The 15,793-nt window shown below is 34.1% G+C and overlaps 1 protein-coding gene across 1 annotated transcript in view; it reads right to left on the reverse strand.

Moving 5' to 3' along the window:
* The window catches only part of LOC107562400 (probable leucine--tRNA ligase, mitochondrial), an 88,083-nt gene that overhangs the window by 50,286 nt on the left and 22,004 nt on the right, over window positions 1-15,793 (reverse strand). The window contains exons 6-8 of the mRNA XM_016247036.1: window positions 13,541-13,630; window positions 10,711-10,854; window positions 149-170 (exon numbers count right to left, since the gene is read on the reverse strand). Of these exons, the coding sequence (XP_016102522.1) occupies window positions 149-170; window positions 10,711-10,854; window positions 13,541-13,630 (256 nt within the window). The remainder of the gene's footprint in view (window positions 1-148; window positions 171-10,710; window positions 10,855-13,540; window positions 13,631-15,793) is intronic.

The raw sequence follows: 15,793 nt of genomic DNA on the forward strand, positions 1-15,793 counted from the left end.
TTGTATATATCTAATGTTAAATGAAAGAATTGTGACTCTTTGTGGCTGTAAAACAGTTACATTCGGGAGAACTGACTCCATCTAAGGGTCACTTCATGTGTTTTTACTTATCAATTAGCAATCTAATTTGTTAAAACTTTTCATATACTCTTGGCCACATAAATGTGTCTCTGCAAAATGAACAGAAATTCAATCTTAGCTATCCAATCAGAGAAAAAGCATTTGGTATTTTGTATCTAATGCAATTGCATTTGTGGGTCAAAACGAACGTGTCAAGTTTGTGGAAACAATCTTTTTTTCATGTTGGTTTCACAACTTTTTTGCTGAAAATATAGAATTTATACAACATGCAAGTCTTTATGTAATGTCAAGCAGTGTAACCATTAAGAAAAACATATGCTTAAACACTGAATGCATGCAAGTGTTAATCATTATCTAAAAATATAAACAATTATTATATTGTTGGAGTAAATAAATAAGATTTTTTTTAAATTATGAATATCATTCTTAGGGTTTACCATTTGTAAACCTGAACTACTCTTGCAATGTCATAAGAAGATCAAATTAACAAATATTTGTATGCATATTTTGTATAGAAAATATTATTTATATATTTCAGAATATATACTGTTTTGTGGTTTTCACACATGTAAAACAAAAAACATGTGAAATAAATAATACTGTACTGATTTGGTGGACAAACTGTTTTCAAATAAGATTTTAAAACAAACCTGCTTCACTGTTTAATTAAAATAATAACAAAAGTTTATTCAAACAATACATTACACAGAATTTCAGGATTTTAATTCCATTACCATTTCAGGTTGGTTAAAGCTTCTTCATAATTTCTCTAAATCAGAATTTAAAAACATTGTCTTGAGTGGATTCCTTGTATAAATTAAACATTTTAATGAGCATCATGTCACTGACTTTCATTCATTTTTTAAGCATGCCGTAAGTGTTTAAATACTTTTTGGAGCAACTGTACATGCAATGACAAACGCACAGAAGAGGCTAAAGAACTGTTACAGAAATGCTTAATGCTGGAGTACAGCATGCTGGGAAATTGTTTAAGTATATGCGTAAAAAAACACTGGAAAATAACTAGAGCGGTGAACTCCACACACATCCCTGATGCATACTGTAGATTCTCCTTAAGGAATTCACACACACACACACACACACGCACACACGCACAAAATGTAATGACACTGCAGTCTCTGCTGGATAAAAATCCAAATGCATTCTAGATGTACTGCATTAACAAACTAAAGATTTACAGACTGCAGTCCTCTCCTCACACACACACACACACACACACACACACACACAGAAGCAGGCTGAAAAAAGAAACTCTTGGGGGTGAAGGAGAAAGGATGAGGCAGACGATGGAAAAGAGGAAGCTATGCATAATAACGAAGGTTCAGGCCGAAAGGCTCAGCTGGGCTGCCGAGCACTGAAAGGATGGGATATGAAAAGCTAACGGTTGGGGTTTGACATCTCGCTCCTCTCTGTCACTAGCCATTAGCGGTCTCACTCACAAGAGGCTTCGCTCCCTGAGCGCTAAACAAATAGAAAATAATTGAAGGGCCCCAAATGTTGTCCGCTTCCTCGGCACTCCACTCATTAATGACTCGGACGCACTCGCAGGAAGGACATTTTATACTTGCACGAAGAGGCGGAAGGGGGTAGAGATGTGGCCGTCTCATTTTAGAGAGCTCAAATCACGGTATTCAAATCTTCAACTCATTTGAGCAGAGCGCTCTACAAAATGAGTTCTGAACAAGACAATGCGAGCAGTTTTGCGTAAAGGCCCTGAATGTCATTCTTTCAGCTAAAACACTTTCTTCCAGTCTGATGTCTCGGGAGAACTATACATAAGCCAGTAGATTGACTTCTTGAAGTGTATAAACACTGGCGGCTTACAAAGGGATAGTTGAAAATGTGATGTTTATCTGCTTACCCCCAGGGCATCCAAGATGTAGGGGACTTTGTTTCTTCAGTAGAACACAAACGAAGATTTTTAACTCGAACCGTTGCAGTCTGTCAGTCTTATAATGGAAGTGAATGGGAATCATGGCTTTGAGAGTCAAAAAAGCATACACAAACAAAACCAAATGAAACCCTGCGGCTCGTGACGATACACTGATGTGTAAAGACAAGAAACGATTGGTCTGTGCAAGAAACTGAACAGTATTTATATAGTTTTTTTTACCTCTGATGCACTGCAATGTCTGAACTGTCTGTCCTGAGCGCGCCCTCGACAGCTGACGCGTGACACGTCTTCATCTTCTTGATTTACGGCGGATCGCAGACTTATAAGTGCATTACCGCCACCTATCTCTCAAATGGACCATTGACACTCTATCTACAATCTACAATTAGGAGTGTCAATGGTCCATTTGAGAGATAGGTGGCGGTAATGCACTTATAAGTCTGCGATCCACCGTAAAGCAAGAAGAAGAAGACGCGAACGCGCTCAGGACAGTTCAGACATTGCGTGAATCAGAGGTAAAAAACGATATATATACTGTTTAGTTTCTTGCACAGACCGATCGTTTCATGTCTTTAGACATCAATGTATCGTCACGAGCCGCAGGGTTTAATTTGGTTTTGTTTGTGTATGGTTTTTTTGACTCTCAAAGCCGTGATTCCCATTCACTTCTATTATAAGACTGACAGACTGCAACGGTTCGAGTTAAAAATCTTCGTTTGTGTTCTACTGAAGAAACAAAGTCACCTACATGTTGGATGTCCTGGGGGTAAGCAGATAAACATCACATTTTCATTTATGGGTGAACTGTCCCTTTAAAGCATTACTCTGGAGAAACCTCATGTGTTTAGTAGCGTGTCAATCCTCTTCCATTCGTAATTGTTTTTTGACAGACCTCGACGCTGCAAAAACTGAATAGAAATGCAGCAGATCTAAATCTAATTCCGCCATCAACACTTTTCTTTTTTTTTCTTTTCACAATTTTTACTTTAAATGTGATAACCCTAATTAATTGTGCTTCTATTTTACCTCGTTATCTTGAATTTGTGTGATATTTTTGTTCCTTTTGGTGGCATTTTTTGCCCCCCGTTAACTTCCGACCCTGGGTTTACAACCCTACCAAAATCACATTGTTTCAGGTTGACTACAAAACTGCAGCTACAGTGACCCAAAAACAATGTTCACCAAAGATGTCCATGTAATTTCTGATTTTGATTCTCACAGCCTGTAATGCAGAAGAGGATTTTATCAGCCAATCAGGCCTGCCAGCATTCAGTCTGCAAACACGCTTAGATTTGACTTGGACACACTGCGAGGTGTAAGAGGCAGACAAAACGCTCAAAGAGTCAAGAACGGCAGAAGAGCCAAACCAAAAGCTACATCTCTCTATCAAACCTGTCCATGTTTTCAAATAAAACATGGTTCAACAAGACTATAGAGAACATTACTGATACCATATAGAGAGTCTCCATGGCAACGCACAAATCTATGAAACGGTGGAAAAAGTGATGCAAGGTAGCAAGTGTTTGGTAATCTGTTAGGAGAAAAAACACGTTGCATGACTGCATGTTCAAGGTTTAATGAAAAGAGCGCTTTAATGAACTGGATGTGAAAATATTCCTGCACAAAACTCAGCGCCATGATGTTAGGGAGTTGTGGGAAGGGTATCTCTAAGGTGTTCTGGGTGGTTGTTTATTAGCCTACATCCTATAGAAAGTCTCTATGAAGGTCCCTCCTTCAGTGTACACTGTTGGGGTCACTAAGATTTTGTAAAGAAATTAATACTTTTGTTCAACAAGTATTGCATTTTTTGCATTATAGACATTTAAAGTGATATAAAAGATTTATTTTTCAAATAAATTTAGAACTTTTCTACACTGATAATAATCAGAAATGTTTCTTGAGCAGCAGATCAGCATATTATACTGATTTCTGAAGATCATGTGACACTGAAGACTGCAGGAATGATGCTGAAAATACAGCTGCGCATCACAGAAATACATTACATTTTACAATATATTCACATAGAAACTTCTTTTAAATTGTAATAATATTTTAAAATATTTTTGTACAGATACATTTATTTATTAAAAAAAAGAATTAAATTCTTAGAGCGAATAAAAACTTTGGCTGGTCTTTTTTTATTATTATTCCTATTTGGAAACCTTTTGTCTACCAGATCTAAATCATGTGGTGCAACCAACATGTAGAATAACAGGACATGATATCATTTAAACCCTCTTGACTACATATCAAGGCCAACAAGTCTCCTAAAATATCAGATAATTTGACAAAGCAAGGCTAGATCAGGTTGTTAAATGTCATGTGGTGCAACTCCCCCAAAATATAAATTCTATTTATTAATTTATAATTTGTCACTTTCAGCTATATATTTAAAACAGCTTTCAAAATAATGATAAAGATGTGTGCACTCACATTTATACAAGGTGTAAGAAACATGTTGCTTCTGGTTTCGCCAAATGACATTTTTAATGGGCAGGACAAATGTTCAGATATGCACAAATAAACACACACACACACACACACACACACACTCTCTCTCTCACACACACACTCACACACACACACACACACACACACACACACCCCTCCACTACTGAGGAAATGAGAGTCTCTGTGAATCGCAGGAACATGCTGTGTCATTTCAACACATCCGACAGAGACAGAGAGTGAATCAACATACACTTGCATACTGTTTCAGTGAGCAGCTTTGAACTGATCTAAAGCGTCATCCTACACAAAACTGAACTGATCTGGAACTCTAAACAGGAAGCAACTAGACACAAACGGTGTATGACATCAAAATACCATACAGACGGTTCCTTATGCTTTCAAAATGCTCTCGAGGTATTTTGATGTCATACACCGATCGGTCTGCACACGCAAACAAAGCCAAAACCTAGATATTTTAGGCAATATAGAAATCCTGGCCAGGACGCGTCCTGGGAAAATAGCACGTATGGTCACCCTAGCATATTAGCATGATTTAGCATGTTACTAGTAACAAGCTGCAGAACTAGGCTACTCCAGCCCCTTTAAACTTCCCATCTGTGTCAAAATGAGTTTATTCATCAAACTGGATGCATTTATTAGTTAATGTTGACATTTATTATTGAAATCAGAAGCTGCATCACTTAATATTATTTAATGGACCTGAGCTAACATAAACTAACAATTATCAGTTGTATTTTAATTAAGTTGAAGATGAACAAATACTGTAACAAAGCTATTGCTCATTATTAGTTAATACTAGTAGTTAATGCATTAACTAACAGGACCTTATTGTAAATTATTACTGTAGAATATAACATATCATTTGACATTTAAAAAATGTAAAATTTTTATCGTATATGCCATAGCAACTTACCACCAGTTGTCATTTTATCTGTAAAAATTACAAACATTTTTTACAGTGCGGAATTTTTATTTATTTTTTTCTAAAGAAAAGTGGTGTTATGGGTGGTTGCCAGGCATTGTGCTTTTGAGGATCATCGAATGAACAAGCTTGCAAGTTATAGGTTGTATAATAATAGCTTTTACACAATATAATAGCAGTACTGAACAAAAAATACATTTGTGGGTTCAGAAGTGCCACTTCCCCTCCAGCAGAGCTCAGGCTCTCAATCCCAGTGCAACCAAGCAAACCAGCTGCCGTTCACACCTCACATGGAGTCAATCTGAACCAGGGTTGATTCAACTGGGACTTTCCTGGCACAGGACACAGGGCTCCATTCAATCAGCTCACGAGGGAAGAGATGCTGAGTGAGAACTAGAATGACCTCCTGTTGATGCCTGTCAACTACTACCTCTTAAAACTGAGCTAATGCTGCCATTTATCAATAAAATATGGCCATATCCTTTTTTCCTCTGTTTGCACTTACAAACACTGCAAAAAAAGTGATTTTCTTACTCAATATTTTTTTCTTGTGCTTGCTCTCCAGTGTACAAATATCTAAACATTCTTACATCAACATACATTTACTTGAGAAGCAAAATGACATGATATTAAGTCTTGTTTAAAAATTGAACCCCCGGTTTCACAAACAAGGCTTAAACCTAGTCCCAGACTAAAATGTAAGTCTAAGCTGTGTCAACTGAAAGAAACTTGCACTGACTGATCTTAAAATATATCAGTGCTTTTGTTTTGTCTCAAGATGCACACCAGTAATGTGTTTTCTAAGGCATGTTTATGAAAAATTACTTAAATGTCCTAATAGAACTATGGCCTAATCCTGGCTTAGTCTAAGCCCCGTCTGTGAAACCGGGCCTATATGTATCAAAATTAAATTCAATCTTAAAACAATGAAAAAAGTTATTCAGTGCGGTAAGAAAAAAAATTTTACTCAAAGGGAAAACAAGATAATCTTTCTTTCTTAAAGGGATAGTTTACCCAAAAAATAAAGATTAATTTAATTTAATTTAAAAAATCTGTGAAAATGTACTCACTCTCAGGTCATCCGAGATGTAGCCGAGTTTGTTTCTTCAGCAGATTTGGAGAAATGTAGCATTGCATCACTTGCTCACCAGTGGATGCTCTGCAGTGAATGGGTGCCGTCAGAATGAGAGTCCAAACAGCTGATAAAAACATCACAATAATCCAACAGGTAATCCACACCACTCCAGTCCATCAGTTAATGCCTTGTGAAGCCAAAAGATGTGTTTGTAAGAAACACATATATCATTTAGATGTTTTAACTTAAAACTGTTGTTTCCAGCTAAAATACAAATGGAGCCCATAATCCATAATAACACTTCCTCGAGTGAAAAAGTCCTTCTGTTGTTCTCTCCCAACAAAATCCACCCACACATTTGTTTTGAACTCATTTGGACTGTTTTGGCTTGTAAACGGTGCTTGATCTGTGCAGATTCTCTCCTGATTCAGACAAGACTCATTTTTCACTTGAGAAAGCAATATTATGGATTATGGATGTCTTAAATGATGGATTTGTTTCAGCTTTTGGCTTCACAAGCTGTTAACTGATGGACTGGAGTGGTGTGGATTACTTGTGGATTATTGTGATGTTTTTATCAGCTGTTTGGACTCTCATTCTGACGGCACCCATTCACTGCAGAGTGAGCAAGTGATGCAATGCTACATTTCTCCAAATCTGAAAAGAAACAAACTCATCTACATCTTGGATCACCAGAGGGTGAGTACATTTTTAGCTAATTTTCATTTTTGGGTGAACTGTTCCTTTAAGCATAAACTCACTTAATTTTGATAAACGAGATTTAATATCCTAAGTCATTTCTCAAAATGTCTCAATCCTTCTCAAATCAATGCACATTGATTTAAGAATGTTAAAACAAAATGAAGAGCAAAGGAAGTGCATTAGGCGTGCAATCAATGCATTATGTAATTGATCTATTCAGCGCTGCCACAGAGAATGACTGGAAAGTCTCATTGCACAGGTCTGTTGTTTTGAACTGTCTAAATGAGTTATATTTTATGGCAAGCTTTATTGCTATTCTTCATTACATAAGACTGAATTCCACAGCCAACATTCGCATTTTAAACTTAATTAAGACCAATACCAATTTGCTTCCAACATGATTTTTTAACCGACGCCTCCACTGATAATTAGCACACTGCAGTGGCGTTCATGTATGGTCATCTTGTAAATATGATAATCTGCACATGACTCGAGGGCATCATAAGCCTCCAAATCTTCAGCTCAGACAGGCCTCCTCCGTGAGATCTTGAGTGGTTAAACTGATTTAGACTCACAGGACTTTTAACCAGTTATTGTGTGGGTGGAATATATATATATATATTTTTAAATAGAGGAAGTATAATTAAGATGGAGAGCACTCGAGCCAGCTTCCCTGCAGCAGATATTGTATGGTAATAAATTGCAGGCATGTTAGTGTGGATTCACAATGAACCACACTGCTGTAACTGAGAGCATTTGATTGTCAAATCTGAATATCTCATAAAAACATGCTGTTCTGGAATATTATGATGGCACCCTGTAAAAAGACTTTAAAATTCAGATCTGTTAGATTTAAAAAAAAATTGTCATGTCTTTTGCCATAGTTATTTGTAAATACTAGATAAGGATATATATACACATGTATATTTTTTTTAATTTGATAAAAACAGTATGAGGTCTCTTCGGTCCCAGCTTTAACATGTCAACTCCGCTGTTTCACGATTTTATTTACATACATATTTGGCCTGATTTACATGCCTTATTTATTTATTTATTACAACCTGTCACTCACATGAGATCACAGCAACAGTAAATCCTGATGTTATGGACGTCATAGAGAGCGAATATGCCAGTTGACCACTGCTTTAGGCATGCAGGTCAGGCACAAATACAATTGACATCAATTATACAATTATTCAATAAATACAATTTACAATACTGTACAATTACAGTAACTGATGAGGTTTAAAGGCAGCCTACAGATCCTTTGGATTCATATTAGGAACGTTTCTGTTGCTGCTACAGGGCAGCGCATAACAATGCTGACCATTACACTGAACCGAACATAAGCTTCTTGTATTTTGTGAGCTACTAGAGACTCAGACTGAGACATCCACTAGAAGGATTATTGTATTCATTTCATTTAAATATCAGTTTAAAAATTAGCTAGTTGTCATAATTTGCTGTCTTGTCAATCAGTTGGACCTTTGTCAACTCTGTCAGATGAAGGTTTCTGTTCATTTTGAAATAAAGATTTTATTCTTTTTTCAGTATAATGTTTTAAAACAGTAAAACATGAACGGCACTACATGATAATATGTCTATGTGCTCAAACAACATAGGTTATATATGTTTAATATTAAAAATTAAGAAATGTAGGAATTGGATTGTTCATAATAGAGTGAAAACTGGAAAAAATCTAGAGGATGTATTTAACCCTTCTGAAGTTAAAACACTGATATTGTGCTGCTGTCTAAAATTGAATGTAAACATGCCTGAAAACATGGCATCTTTTTTGTTATTTTGACTAATTGCCATTTCATGCACTAAATGACAACATTTAACATTCAGAAGAAATGTCATCCGTAGTTTACAGAATAAAACAGCTATTACTTTTTACTCAGACACATAACTATAAATTGTAAATCCAGAAAAACTGAGAAATTTCAAGTGGTCTCTTAATTTTTTCCATAGCTGCAGCTGTATATATGTGAGCCTGGAGCACAAAAGCAGTGTTAAGTCGCTGGGGTAGCCAACAATACATTGTATGGGTCAAAATGATCAATGTTTCTTTTATGCCAAAAATCATTAAGTTATTAAGTAAAGATTATGTTCCATGAAGATATTTTGTAAATTTCCTACTGTAAATATATCAAAACTTATTTTTTGATTAGTAATATGCATTGCTAAGAACTTCATTTGGACAACTTTAAAGATGATTTTCTCAATATTTAGATTTTTTTGCATCCTCAGATTCCAGATTTTCAATTTTCAAAAAAAAGATATTGTCCTATCATAACAAACCATACATCAATGGAAAGCTTATTTATTCAGCTTTCAGATGATGTACAAATCTCAATTTTGAAAAATTGACACTTATGACTGGTTTTGTGCTCCAGGGTGACAAAATATGTTTTAAAATGTGAGTTTTTATTATTTAATGATACATTATTTATAAATTGATATATTTGTAGAGAAAGGAAATTTTTTGTAATTTTCAAATTTTTTTGGAAAGGAAATGTTTTTTTTCCAAAAATGTATATTTATTCACTTCGTAACTTAATTTGTGTCAACTCCATCAGACGCCTTAAAAAGCATATTTTAATTTGATCCACCCAATATAAAGTCTTCAATGGTGTTCAGTAAAGGAGCTGAAGTGATTAAGAAATCAATATTTGGTGGAAAAACATTTGTTATTTGGACCAATTGTCATTTCTGGCAAAAAAAAAAAAAAAAAGATTTAAATAACAATATTTTTATTTGAAATTTGGAAGAAATTTTTTCAGACCTTTCTAGAATAAAACAAATATTAACATTTCACTCAAACTCGTACCTAGTAAATCCAGAGATTTTCAAGTGGTCTCTTAAATTATTCCATAGCTGTATTTTTATATATATATATATATATATATATATATATATATATATATTTTATCTTCTATTTTTATTTTAAAAAACACCAAATAAAAACACTAGCTTTCTATTTTTTCTATTCTATCTACTTGTTTTTCTTTGTGTGTGTGTGTGTGTGTATATATATATATATATATATACACCTTGCTACGTGTACTGTGTTAGGCTAACCGAGACTTGTCATTTGCACTTATATATTGTTGCTCTTTTGTTAGTTTTGACTGCTTTTATTGTCCTCATTTGTAGGTCGTTTTGGATAAAAGCATCTGCTAAATGACTAAATGTAAATGTATAAATATATATAAAACCATTTAAATTCCAAATAATTCACAAAAAAATAATTCTGACTAATTTATGAATTAGTCTGATTGATCCGCTGAAAAACAACAACTCAGAACTGGCTTGCATCACATAGTGATGTCTGATCTAAAGAAATATTGATATTTTATTTTCATTACAATGTAAAAACATTTTTTTTCCAAAGTAAATAAAACAGATTATTGTATATTTTCTTATTTCAATCTTCTACTTTAAAATGTCATTAATTAATGTTAATTCGATGTTACTTCTTGTTTGTTTTTTTTATACACAGTATATTTGTGAAATTGACTAGCAGGCAGGCTGTCGTACCTTGGCATAGTTGGTGGTTTTGATGAACCACTGCTTAAGCAGCCTCTGCTCCACAGCAGCTCCAGACCTCCACGAGCGACCGCTCTCATCCACCTGCTCATCTGCCAGAACCGTCTGATCCTCAGGGTCCCAGTTCACCAGCGCCTCAAACGCATTCCAACACTTCACTTCAGATATCTCAATGTCATGCATTAGATATAAACACTAAAGCAGGTCGAATCTGCAGATACTGCTGGATCTTTTCTCTTCTAACACTGACTTTTATTGATCGTTTTTGCTAAATGACTTTTGATCACCTGGTGTCAATATGATTTTTACTGGATGTATGGAGTCATTTCTCTTGAAATACACACAGCTGTTCTTGCAGAGGAACCACAGGATCGCTCAAGAAACATTTCTGATTATTATCAATGTTGAAATCAGTTGTGCTGCTGAATATTTTTGAGGAAACTATGATATTTTTTACATTTCAGGATTCTCTGATGAACAGAAGGTTCAAAAAACAGCATTTACTGTACTTAAAATAGAAATATTTTTTGTAAAAAAATATATTTTGTAAAAATATAAATGTCACTTTAGATCAATTTAATACGGAAGTTCTAAGCGGCCATGCATTATTTTTTTTTCCTTCTTATTTTCTCGTTATAACGACTTATTTTCTCGTTATATCAACATAACGAGAGTTGTTTTCTTGTTATAATGACTTAATTTTCTCATTATATCAACATAACGAGAGTTGTTTTCTCGTTATAATGACTTAATTTTCTCGTTATATCGATATAACGAGAGTTGTTTTCTCGTTATAATGACTTAATTTTCTCGTTATATCGATATAACGAGAGTTGTTTTCTCGTTATAATGACTTAATTTTCTCGTTATATCGATATAACGAGAGTTGTTTTCTCGTTATAATGACTTAATTTTCTCGTTATATCGATATAACGAGAGTTGTTTTCTCGTTATAATGACTTAATTTTCTCGTTATATCGATATAACGAGAGTTGTTTTCTCGTTATAATGACTTAATTTTCTCGTTATATCGATATAACGAGAGTTGTTTTCTCGTTATAATGACTTAATTTTCTCGTTATATCGATATAACGAGAGTTGTTTTCTCGTTATAATGACTTAATTTTCTCGTTATATCGATATAACGAGAGTTGTTTTCTCGTTATAATGACTTAATTTTCTCGTTATATCGATATAACGAGAGTTGTTTTCTCGTTATAATGACTTAATTTTCTCGTTATATCGATATAACGAGAGTTGTTTTCTCGTTATAATGACTTAATTTTCTCGTTATATCGATATAACGAGAGTTGTTTTCTCGTTATAATGACTTAATTTTCTCGTTATATCGATATAACGAGAGTTGTTTTCTCGTTATAATGACTTAATTTTCTCGTTATATCGATATAACGAGAGTTGTTTTCTCGTTATAATGACTTAATTTTCTCGTTATATCGATATAACGAGAGTTGTTTTCTCGTTATAATGACTTAATTTTCTCGTTATATCGATATAACGAGAGTTGTTTTCTCGTTATAATGACTTAATTTTCTCGTTATATCGATATAACGAGAGTTGTTTTCTCGTTATAATGACTTAATTTTCTCGTTATATCGATATAACGAGAGTTGTTTTCTCGTTATAATGACTTAATTTTCTCGTTATATCGATATAACGAGAGTTGTTTTCTCGTTATAATGACTTAATTTTCTCGTTATATCGATATAACGAGAGTTGTTTTCTCGTTATAATGACTTAATTTTCTCGTTATATCGATATAACGAGAGTTGTTTTCTCGTTATAATGACTTAATTTTCTCGTTATATCGATATAACGAGAGTTGTTTTCTCGTTATAATGACTTAATTTTCTCGTTATATCGATATAACGAGAGTTGTTTTCTCGTTATAATGACTTAATTTTCTCGTTATATCGATATAACGAGAGTTGTTTTCTCGTTATAATGACTTAATTTTCTCGTTATATCGATATAACGAGAGTTGTTTTCTCGTTATAATGACTTAATTTTCTCGTTATATCGATATAACGAGAGTTGTTTTCTCGTTATAATGACTTAATTTTCTCGTTATATCGATATAACGAGAGTTGTTTTCTCGTTATAATGACTTAATTTTCTCGTTATATCGATATAACGAGAGTTGTTTTCTCGTTATAATGACTTAATTTTCTCGTTATATCGATATAACGAGAGTTGTTTTCTCGTTATAATGACTTAATTTTCTCGTTATATCGATATAACGAGAGTTGTTTTCTCGTTATAATGACTTAATTTTCTCGTTATATCGATATAACGAGAGTTGTTTTCTCGTTATAATGACTTAATTTTCTCGTTATATCGATATAACGAGAGTTGTTTTCTCGTTATAATGACTTAATTTTCTCGTTATATCGATATAACGAGAGTTGTTTTCTCGTTATAATGACTTAATTTTCTCGTTATATCGATATAACGAGAGTTGTTTTCTCGTTATAATGACTTAATTTTCTCGTTATATCGATATAACGAGAGTTGTTTTCTCGTTATAATGACTTAATTTTCTCGTTATATCGATATAACGAGAAAATTAAGTCGTTATAACGAGAAAACAAGAAGGAAAAAAAATAATAATGCATGGCCACTTAGAACTTCCGTAATTTAATGCATCCTTGCTCGATAAATTTTGAATTAAACTTTTTTTTCCTTAAACATAACTTCTATTATTATTATTGTTGTTGTAAGAATATCAGATGATCTTTTGAAGTTAACTTATCTTTCATCAGTAGATGTGAAAAACTGATAAATATGACGATGATGTTCTCACCTCTTTCTGATAGGCCAGTCCAGCCTCAAACAGCTTGATGAACAGATACTGAGTCCACTTATAATAATCGGGCAGACATGTAGTGACCTCCTGACAAAAGATTAGACAAGACCACGTTTAAATGAAAGAAGGCAAATTTGACTTTAAAACATAAATGTCTGAAATATCCAATCCATCAGTGACACACATACAGGGTTAAACAATAAAGATAGTACACATACTTTTCTAACACAAACAGTACTTCTAAAAGTAAAATGTATCATTTTGTTTCAGAGTTGGTGTTACCTGTAATGTACTGTACTATACCTGGATGAATCATAAAACATTTTTGGATCTAAATGGTAAAATGCTTGAAATGAGTCTTATTGGAAGTTATAAATTATGCATATTTAATAAAGCAATAAGCCCTAAGAAGCCGTGGTTTACAGTGAATTTATAACAGCTAAGGGGCGTTGTTAGGCACCATGCGAAGCGGAGTGTCTAAAACCCCCTTAGCGGTCATAAATTCACTGTAAACCACGGCTTCACGGGGCTTATTGCTTTTATAAAACGGTTATTCCATATACGTAGTAAGGTTTCACAAAATAAAACAGAGCAAATAAAGTGTAATGATATTAATAAAAACAGTATTCTTCCACCAAACAACGTAGCTCCTCAGAAACAGTTGTGGTTCCAACAATTTTTTTGCCGAGCAACAGACAAACATAAACAAAGGTATATATTTAGTAATTTACAACAGCTTCGAACGCGGCTCAGCCAATCAGAATCAAGGACCGGAACTCTCCGTTTTATAAGAATGTATTTACAAAACGCATTTATTTACTTCGAATATCCAGAGTTTTGGATCGTTAAAAACTTTAACCCTATAAAGCCTACTGTGCCATATTTGATACACAATTTCTAAGGCCTGTAAATTATGGACCTGATCAAAACTTTGCTGAAAAATCTACTACAGTACATGCCTTCTGTGTTTATACGTTTTAGCAAGTAAAAGTGTCTTTCCGAGGTGAAATCTTTACTTGTTTGTGATTTTTATAAAGTAAACGTAATAGCTTTGATATTGTTAGTAATATTTCAAGATGAACACTTACTGGACCGAAGCAGCTCGGCATCATTTTATAGAAAAATCATGTTCAAATGTGAGTCTCAAATATGATATGATGAACGTTCGTGTGTTCATCTCTCAATCACCATTACATTGCATTATATGTTTTGATCATTTAAATCTCATCTTACTAAGACACATTATTGGCAGATATCGAGTGATGACTAATACTTATATATAATATTTTATGTAACTATCTGCTGTATTGTTGTTGCAAAGATCTCACTGATTTACATTAGAAGCATCAGAAATTCATCTTACTTTCTGGTCAAATGAATATCAGCATCTGCACCAAATTGCATATTTTTGCTCAGTTTGGGCCTCACTTTCTCACTAAATCATACTGCATGAGCCATAAAAGCTCAGTGTATCTAATATGATACTCGACAAAAACATCCAATTGATTGTTTTACGTTTCATCTAGAAATATTTCAATATAGATCAATCAATCAATTTCAGCTTCAACTGTTTTGATATGTCAGGCTTTACAGGTTTAATTTCCATACTTCCTTTTTTGTTAGTCTCAATGGCTTTCCAATTATTGTTAAATTTGGAAAATAGTAAAAATAATTATGTATGTACAAAACTTTGGCTGGTAGTGTCACAAAACATTACAAAACCGGGCAATTAAAAGGAGGTACGCTGAGTACCGCAGCCTCCATGAAAGACTGGACACTCCTAAAGCTGTCCGAACAGCCCAGCATTTGGGCCAGAGGTGTGAAATGTCCACTCTGACCATCAGCTCTCCATCAGTCTGGTCTCTATGGTAATGTGGCTAAACTGAAGGCAGTCTTGAGTAAAAGGCCTCAGACAGCCAGACCCTGAGTTTGTAGCACTTAACGAACACTGAGAGCATGAAGAAGATCTTCTCTGATCCAATTAGGCAAAACTGAACTCCAAGTGGCACGTCTGGCACAAGCCCAGAGCTGCTCATCAGCTGGATATTACCACAGCTGCAGTCCAACACCATCCTGCTGCCAGAGATGACAGAAACATGGCCAGGACACACACAGCACCGACTAAAAGCCTCCTTAAAATCACTCTGGGTTAAAATAGCAACAGACAGGAGAGATTTTTTTTAAGTTCTAGTAAACTATTTTTTTTATTTATTTTGTCAAAAAGAGTGCTTTGTGTCAATTTATGAAAAA

Source organism: Sinocyclocheilus grahami, unplaced genomic scaffold, assembly GCF_001515645.1.
Source record: "Sinocyclocheilus grahami isolate Dianchi unplaced genomic scaffold, SAMN03320097.WGS_v1.1 scaffold822.1, whole genome shotgun sequence".
Taxonomy (NCBI): Eukaryota; Metazoa; Chordata; class Actinopteri; order Cypriniformes; family Cyprinidae; genus Sinocyclocheilus; species Sinocyclocheilus grahami.